This window comes from Diachasmimorpha longicaudata, chromosome 1 (genome assembly GCF_034640455.1).
Source record: "Diachasmimorpha longicaudata isolate KC_UGA_2023 chromosome 1, iyDiaLong2, whole genome shotgun sequence".
Classification (NCBI taxonomy): Eukaryota; Metazoa; Arthropoda; class Insecta; order Hymenoptera; family Braconidae; genus Diachasmimorpha; species Diachasmimorpha longicaudata.
In genome coordinates this window covers 4,408,165-4,416,964 of record NC_087225.1, presented here as the reverse complement: position 1 = coordinate 4,416,964, position 8,800 = coordinate 4,408,165, and the positions used below count along the sequence as shown (strand labels likewise).

Sequence of the window (8,800 nt, the reverse complement as noted above, 5' to 3'; positions counted from 1 at the left end):
TGTAATGCCCCTGGTAGCTCGGATCACCGAGATAGGATTCAATCTATGTTTTATTTTGTTGACTGGCCATGCTTGTGCACAATTGGTCCAACTGGGTAATACAATACAAGCGCATGACGGAAAAATCCGTCACTCAGCAGGAGAAAATATCCTGCCAGGATGCAGTTGTTTGAAGTGTATTGTTAATACTCACGTGCGAATTCACGATTTTGTCGTACGCATAGATAGTTATTTTCACAAGACCATGTTTCTGCAGCTCAGTCAATCTGTTATTCAAGTCTCCATTGTTGGATTTATTGCTGCAGAGGTGAGCACTCAAACCAATGAAAGAAAATAATTTTACATGTTTTAATGTTGTCTCTGTTCAGGCATTTGTTAATCAGAACTATCCACGTCTTATACAATATGCGTTCTACATGTTAATGAACTTTCCGACGTTTCTTCTGTACTGTTGGATGGCAGATATTGTCCAACAAACGAGTGAGTCCCTCGGTGATATTGTCTACTCTACCGAATGGACCAGGAGAGACCCAAAAATTGCTCGTAATTTGATGCTCATTATTCTCTACTCGAGAGTTCCCCTCAAACTTACGGCAGGAAAATTTTTTGTCCTCGACCTCAGTTTTTTCCGAGAGGTTTGTTTGTCATTGGTTTTGATTAAATGCACTTAGTCATGAGATTTTTTGATCCTGCTATATTTTATTTATGTTGCAGTACGTTTTCACATCGACGTCGTATCTATCAGTGCTGGTCAATATCAAGTTACGTCAATGAAGGTATTTGTGGTAGTTTTCACTAGTGACAGTGAAGTTTATGCCTCAGTCAGTTTTAAATAGATGAATTTACGATTGAATTATGACTTCAACTAAGTGTGCAACATAATTAAGAATTGGAAAATCATATTAAGTCGGATGATATTCTTCTGAAGATTTTTCAAAGATCCTGGACAGACAGATATTTGCGTACGTGAATAGGAGACTCTCCTCCGCAGTCGATTCCTCCACTAGCGCTTTTAAGGCCCGGATGGAGGGAATTTTTTTACAATTGGCGACTTTACGCCCTCTCACTTCGCGGTCAAACCCAGAAGCTTGATCTCACGCGATGCCCTGTCGGTAACTACGGCATTCGCTGAAAATCAGGGCGACATCAAAGAAGGAGTTTTGGAGGGCCCCTAAAAATTTTTTCATTTTTTTTTTCACTTGAAAATTCCATGGGGTATGCCGCGGAGGTTGAATGGGGGTTTATAGCCAGACCACGGGGCGGGAGTGGGAGGGGGGATGTACGCAAAACTGCAATGTACTACCCACCCTTACCAACCCTTTCCACAATGATGTAATGCGGTCATAAAATAAAAAATTCGACCCCCATATGCACATATAAATTTCGACCCCATTTTTCCCACCCTCATCCCATAATTTCCAAGCCGACCGACGGGGTGAAAAAAAATGTCTCTACAGGGGTGGGTAAATCGACTCAGGGGGTGATTCTGAGTCGATCTTTACCTATAAATTTTGACACCATTTTTCCATCCTCACTACCCCATTTCCAAGGTGGCCGACGGGGTGATTAAAAAATATTTCTACAGGTGAGTAAGGATAAAAAAATGGGGTGGATTTTTATAGGTACAGATCGACTCAGAATCACCCCCTGAGTCGATTGACCCACCCCTGTGGAGACATTTTTTTTCACCCCGTCGGGCATCTTGGTAAAGGGGTAGTGAGGGTGGAAAAATGGGGTCAAAATTTATAGGTACAGATCGACTCAGAAACACCCCCTGAGTCGATTTACCCACCCCTGTGGAGACATTTTTTTTCACCCCGTCGGGCATCTTGGTAAAGGGGTAGTGAGGGTGGAAAAATGAGGTCAAAATGTATAGGTACAGATCGACTCAGAATCACCCCCTGAGTCAATTTACCCACCCCTGTAGAGACATTTTTTTTCACCCCGTCGGGCATCTTGGTAAAGGGGTAGTGAGGGTGGAAAAATGGGGTCAAAACTTATAGGTACAGATCGACTCAGAATCATCCCCTGAGTCGATTTACCCATCCCTGTAGAGACATTTTTTTTCACCCCGTCGGTCGGCTTGGAAATTATGTGATGAGGGTGGGCAAATTGGGTAGAAATTTAAATGTGTATATGGGGGTCGAATTTTTTATTTTATGACCGCATGCCATCATTTTAGAAAGGGTTGGTAAGGGTGGGAAAAGTACATTGCAGTTTTGCGTACATCCCCCCCGCCCCCGCACTCCCGACCCGTGGTCTGAAATTTTGGCAACATATTCTTGGATAGTTTAGGAAGTGATTTACGCAAAAAAAAAAAAATCGATTTTTTGAAGCCTCTAAAGCAGGCTCCCCCTTAAGCTGGTTATGGCATATAATTTCATTTCGAATATGAAGATCTCTCAATCATTTATATTTTTATTACAAAATAGACATTGTTAATTTGATCAGTTGACAGAAATTTCAACAAAATTTGAATCGTAAAAATAGTTTAATTCTAAATTGATTTTTGATGTTTCGTAAATGTCGGAAGAAAGCCCCTTAGGTACTACCTGGACGACACCCGAAGCACCACCGGCGGTCATTCCTACTACCTGACACGGAACCGTCATTGAGGGTATTTAGCTTCGACCCAATTTTTATAACCCTTAACTGCCAGTAGGTCAGACATTTTACTTGAACTTAAAACGCTTCGCGCAACCACTACAATTTGTTTAAATTTTTTTTGGAAAATTTTCTTGGGTAGTCTATTAATGGAAGAATCATTTTCCGGGATAGGCTCTCAAACATTAGGGCATCCGAAAAAATGGGCCATCCTAATATACACATATAAATTTCGACCCCATTTTTCCCACCCTCATCCCATAATTTCCAAGCCGACCGACGGGGTGAAAAAAAAGTCTCTACAGGTGTGGGTAAATCGACTCAGGGGGTGATTCTGAGTCGATCTGTACCTATAAATTTTGACCCCATTTTTCCACCCTCACTACCCCTTTACCAAGATGCCCGACGGGGTGAAAAAAAATGTCTCCACAGGGGTGGGTAAATCGACTCAGGGGGTGATTCTGAGTCGATCGGTACCTATAAAAATCCACCCCATTTTTTTATCCTCACTCACCTGTAGAAATATTTTTTAATCACCCCGTCGGCCACCTTGGAAATGGGGTAGTGAGGATGGAAAACTGGGGTCAAAATTTATAGGTACAGATCGACTCAGAATCACCCCCTGAGTCAATTTACCCACCCCTGCGGAGACATTTCTCCAGGACCCGCACACGGTGCAACCCCCCACCCCCTCTCATTACAATAATAGCATAATTATTTCAATATTATTATTAGTACTATTATTTACAATTATTATTATTATTATTGTTATAACTACATTATTAAATTTATGGGGCGTGGGAGTGAGACGGACTAACGGCTGGTACCCGTGGGGCCCCATCGTAATACGTCCCTGATCCACCGCACTCAATAATCCTCAAAACTCATGAATCCTCCGTCATGAATTTTTGTATCGTCGATGGCGCCATCCCACGGATTCGAGCGGTATTTCTAAAAAAATATGGCTACAGCTGATCGCTTCAATCCCGGCTTTCCGAATTTACGCTGACTGTAGTGGTCAAATTGGTCCAGGAATAATTTTAAAAAATAGTGCATTATATCCCATGAATCGGAAATTAGGTGTGAAAAGTGTCCAGTGTCTGAAATAATTATAATGAGTGTTTTTTCAAGTGACAGTTAGCCACGCCATATTGACCGGGTGCCACGGTGTGCTAATTTGGACAGGGGGCGAGAATGGTGTTTTTTTTGTGTGATTTTCCAATGACAAAAAAAAATACTTCCATTCATTTTCCTCCTTCCAGACCTAATTTCCGATCCATCGGAAACAAACGTTCAATTTTTGTGACCAAAATTGGATTTTTTCGTCCAATAACCCGGTCGTAATTTCGGAAACTGGAAATGGTCAATTTGGATCAGTTTCCTAGGGAATTTCATAGGGACTTGTCTGGAAAAAATCCCTCCAACCGGGCCTTAACGTCAGATATGATGAAGGAATGAGGAAAAAGAGGAGTCGAGATATGACGAGAGTCGCCATAAAATGTCTCAGGGTGTCGTGTTCATCGCAGCCACGCAACACCGAGTTTCCACAACAGGATTAAATATTGTCAGGGGATCCTCGGGGCCATTTTTCACGGGCTTCTCGCGTTTTTTTTCCTCGGACCCCTGGGTATTTTCTTTTTAGCTATAGTTTTTCGGTGCCCATTTATCATTACATGGTACAACGCATTCCGCGCATCCTATTTGTATTTCCCGCCTCGAATGTGAACATATGACAATGATATTGACAAATGAAGAAAAAATCTTACGCATGTTATTAAAGACAGGGAGAGAGATTTTGAGTTGATATTTAGCATAATTTATATTAAACAATTCTTCGATTGAATCGAATAGGGTTTATACACGAGCGCACTGGTTTCCAGGAATAAAGAACAACGAGCATTCGATAGTTATGAGCCATCGTTGCATCTAGTCGATTGTTATTTATTTTATTTATTATCATTATTATTTACCAGCTATCTCTACATTCCATAGAAAAATATGCACAATTTTCTGAATCCAATAGATTAACTTATTTCGCTGCTACAGTCATCACTGCCTTCAGAATATGCCCCTAATAACGCCAAGCCATTCGTGCTAATGCCGTCAACACTATGCGAGTTGCTTGAATTATCATTCTGTCTATTTGGTGATGTAAGAGGCTTCAAATCCTTATTATCATGTCGACCAGCAACAATTCCTAGACATGTTTTTTTCTTGATTAACTGTTCGCTTCTATTTTGAGGTGCAGTAGAAACTGCGGACCAACTCAACGAGGTACCTTCTCCTACCGAAGATGATGTTAAGGTACTAGGCTTCGTCATGTCACCCTGTATCATTGAACTGGCTTTACCGTCTGATGTTTCACCGGAATTGACGGTTGTAGTTAATTCATCGGAACTGTGCAGCCTCTTCGGTCGAATGGAAGGATCATCAGGGTCGTCCAGCTCAATGATTTCCTCTTCTAAAACATGGCCGATTAATCTCTTTTTGCTGAAGATGGATTGAACCAATTCCTCGTCCAATTTCTCTTGCTCTTTGATCGTTCTCTGTCTAGCGATGGAGGTGTTGTACTGCTCCAACATCTCGTCGTAATTGATTCTCTGCTGTCGCCAGTTGAGGTCCTTCAATTCCTCCAAAGACTCGAGTAATTCTAATGCCTGTTTACATTGGTGTATTCTCTTTTCCAATAATTTCATGGGATTGATTGCCTCCTCTTCCTTTTCCTCGTCCTCCTCCCTCTGCGCTTGCTCCTCCGCTAATTTCAATGCCATGAAGTTCCTCGTAGCTCCTGCCTCGATCTCATAATCAGTGTTTTTTGGATCTGTCTTGAAGGATATCTCCTGCAGACATCTCGTGCATTTTATGTAGAATCTGTATATCCTAATGCCGAGGTAATCGTCACCGTCGACGTCCTCCTTGCGGGCATTGAATTTTTTTCCTTTGTAAATGTATTCACCGCACGTTTTACATCTCATGTTGAAGGGAGCCATTAGACGTACTGTATATTGACGATTTTTGGCAAGTTCCATGCGAGGTATCTTCGACGGATCAAAATCCGGGGGATAATATTTCTGTAAAATAATAATGTCAACGGGTTAATAATACCATTCACAGATGCAAACAAAATGGAAAACTTATTATAAGAATTTTTAAGATTATTTTAGGATTTTTAGGCGTCGTCAGGGACAATAAAAAAACATAGGGAATAATCTATGCAATAGAATCCATATGAGTGTTGTTATTATTATGTCTCTACCAATTTCATTGATGATAACTTTCCAGACGGCAGCAATAGTAATGTCAAAGTAGGCTAAACAATTTCAGAAAAGATTTCCTCCGGGTTTATAATTCACATTTTTATATTTCCGCATTTCGGAAATATTCATTTCTTTGTTGCTGTGGGACATTTCCTTTTCAACTCATAAAAAAACTACTAATCCTTCTTTATTAGGGAATTATTTACTCATTAGGTATAATATATATGTATATAATACTAAAACTTTCTTCGCTGCGGGGACAGTTAAATAATCAATTAGAGATGCGATAACAAAGCTGTTGCGTCCAATACAACCAAGATACTAATGAAACTGGTAGATAATGTAATGTGACGACGTTGTATTGAATCTCAATTTACTGCCTTATGGTATACACCGTGATTCTAACCTCGCTTCGCTCAGATAAATCACGGTTTATCAGGCCCAATGACATGAAAGAAGGAAATGCACAATGCAATGGTCACACGAGTTCTGTCGAATAGACTCCCATCTTATTTGTTTAAAAAAATTCTCTGCAATTCTGTAAAAAGCGAAAATCGACAATTTTTTTGATTTGTCTTGAAAAAGAGATTTGGCAAGAAATTACTGGAAAAATAAAGTTTTACGTTGGTTTACTAGTTGGTAATAAATTGAAGAATATATTTTCCTACTTATTTGTTTGTTGTATTGCAAAAATCATATGGGTTTGTAGCATCTCGCTCCATTTATTGTTTGTTACTTTAAAACTGTTGGGTAAATACAGGATTCTCACCGCGATAGAGCATGAAACTCTAAGGAGATGGTTTTAACTGTTACAGCAAGCAATTCTATTCAAGCTTATTATTAGTTATAAAAATCTATCTTTAAACAATTGACTTCTAATGGGATTTGATTTATCTCTGCATATCAGTATGACGAGAAAATTTTTTGAAATTTTGTGAAAATTTGATTCTGCTATTTGTCGAAATTGGGTTTTCATCACACCAACAAATAATAAGTAAAGATTCCCATTTTATTTTATTCATTCCTGCGTTATATCATGCAAACAATTAGAATACAACCTTCAAATTGAACAAATTCATAAAATTTATTGTTCGTTGTACTTACGTTTAATACTTTACGTTCAGACATCTTTCAAGGTAATGTGGTTTCTCTTTTATGGAAATTTGCACTGTCTTGTAATCCACTAAACAATCAATTCCAAAACTTTGTGAAAAAGCACTCAGTCACGTACAATCTTACCCAGGATAACAAACAAGCGAATTTTCAAGGTTATGTCAGTCATTATACGCCGTGATGCCAGATGGGAATTCCCACACGCTTCGGCGCTTCCCACTCCTCTCGGTTAGTAGTGCGCAGCCTTTAGGGCGCAGTCGGCCCGGCGCGACGTTTAAATATTTGATTCGGCTTGTTATTTCATTAGCGGGTCATTTTATACAGGGCGAAAAGGCAATAAGGGGCCATGAGGAGAATGACAAATTTCTGGAGGCCCACGAGGGTCACGAAGAAAAAGTCAAGCCTCATGAGGGTCATGAGGGGCAACGAGGGTGATAAGGGCGACGAGGGCAGCGAGGGGAAAGTTAGATTTCATGTGGGTTACGAGGGTGCTGAGGGCTACGAGGGATTTTCCAACTCCTTTTTTGATGACAATAAATTTTTTTTCTCAAACACTGATAGACAATCACAAACGACATTTCGTGAAATACATCGTATATTTTTCAACATTCTCATTCCCATATAGAAATCGAAAATATTTTGTGATGGAAGATGAAAATAAATTATGGAATATTCAATGGAGTTATAATTTTTAGGTCATTATACCTAAGAGTGTTATTGAATGATTCGCCAATTTCGGCATCATTTTTCAAATGACTCAAAATCCAACGCAAAAAAAACAGGATTTTTGGTAATGAATTAAAAATTCCGAGTTGCCACCAAAATTTTAATCTGAATGTAAAACAAAAATTACAATTAACCTGAATTTTGCAACAGAATAAGCAATTTTGGTAAACGAGAGAATATTACAAAATGTTATGAATTTATTACTCAATTTCAAAGAATTATTAACAGTGCTTCTATTACTATCGAATGTTATTGATGACTCGATAATTGAAAAACTAATAATGCGATCAATTTTATTTATTTCATTTATTTATTTGATAGTTTTATTGGGCAATTTAATGTCTTCAATTTCATATATGGGCGCTGAGCCTGGCATTAGGGGTGGTGACCCGAGGAGTGCGCGAGGGAGCTGCGCACGAAATTCCTGTGATGTCCTGGGGTTGAATATTGTAGATGGCACTATTTATCAGCCATTTTGATCCGCGAATTTTGAAAATATTATAAAGAGCAAAATGATAAATCAACGCCATATGGAATTTTAGAAAAGTCAGAAGGAATGCCAAAAAATAAACAGCGGGACAATGAACAAAGGAGAAATAAATTTACGGGCGTGAGAAAACCATTCCACAAAAACGTAGAATCAAGTGTCAAGTATTCGAGTTCTAATCCAAATTTATTACTCTCCCAAACGCACTGCAGAAAGGCAGTTCCTCGAAACATAAAATATAAAAACAAAGTAAATTCAAAAGTCACGGTCTAAAGTCATAAAACTCGAGTACTATTTACTTCAAACATTTCTCTGTCTCATGTGTTTAACACATGTGAGCTTTCCTTTGTCCATTGTCCTGCTGAACAGAGAATCCGGGAATTCTCTGTGGAAAACTGTGACATCACGCGCTCTCCTTGTTTCCCTCTTTCTCTTATGATTTAATATGCCCCTTGGGCCAGGGTTGCGTGCGCCACTTTTGGACTAGTGGGGGTTACTGGACCCAACCCTTAGAAGTTTAAGTTGAGATAAGTTGTATTAATACAATTTTCCTGCTAGCAGCTTCTCTCCGTTAGCCTGTTCAATTAGTTTTCAAGAGCTAAATTAGGATCAG

At 39.3% G+C, this 8,800-nt stretch overlaps 2 protein-coding genes across 5 annotated transcripts; one reads left to right on the top strand and one right to left on the bottom strand.

The window, feature by feature from the left end:
- Positions 1 to 4: 4 nt before the first annotated feature.
- LOC135167985 (odorant receptor 45b-like) lies at positions 5 to 1,132 on the top strand. Its single transcript, XM_064131808.1, has 4 exons — positions 5 to 307; positions 369 to 639; positions 715 to 821; positions 992 to 1,132. Exons 1-4 carry the CDS (start codon positions 5 to 7, stop codon positions 1,130 to 1,132), a joined length of 822 nt encoding a protein of 273 aa, XP_063987878.1.
- A 3,402-nt stretch (positions 1,133 to 4,534) lies between these two features.
- On the bottom strand, positions 4,535 to 7,161 carry LOC135160668 (splicing factor YJU2-like). 4 transcript variants are annotated; one of them, XM_064117471.1, is made up of 3 exons: positions 6,966 to 7,158; positions 6,268 to 6,399; positions 4,535 to 5,675 (listed from the first exon to the last, which is right to left on the bottom strand). In XM_064117471.1, exons 2-3 carry the CDS (start codon positions 6,310 to 6,312, stop codon positions 4,629 to 4,631), a joined length of 1,092 nt encoding a protein of 363 aa, XP_063973541.1. In that variant the 5' UTR covers positions 6,313 to 6,399; positions 6,966 to 7,158; the 3' UTR covers positions 4,535 to 4,628. The 4 variants fall into 4 exon arrangements, with proteins under 4 accessions (XP_063973541.1, XP_063973549.1, XP_063973558.1 ...); XM_064117479.1 differs by lacking the exon at positions 6,966 to 7,158 and adding an exon at positions 6,530 to 6,951; XM_064117488.1 differs by lacking the exon at positions 6,268 to 6,399 and having other exon boundaries at positions 6,966 to 7,161.
- Between the last annotated feature and the right edge of the window lie 1,639 nt (positions 7,162 to 8,800).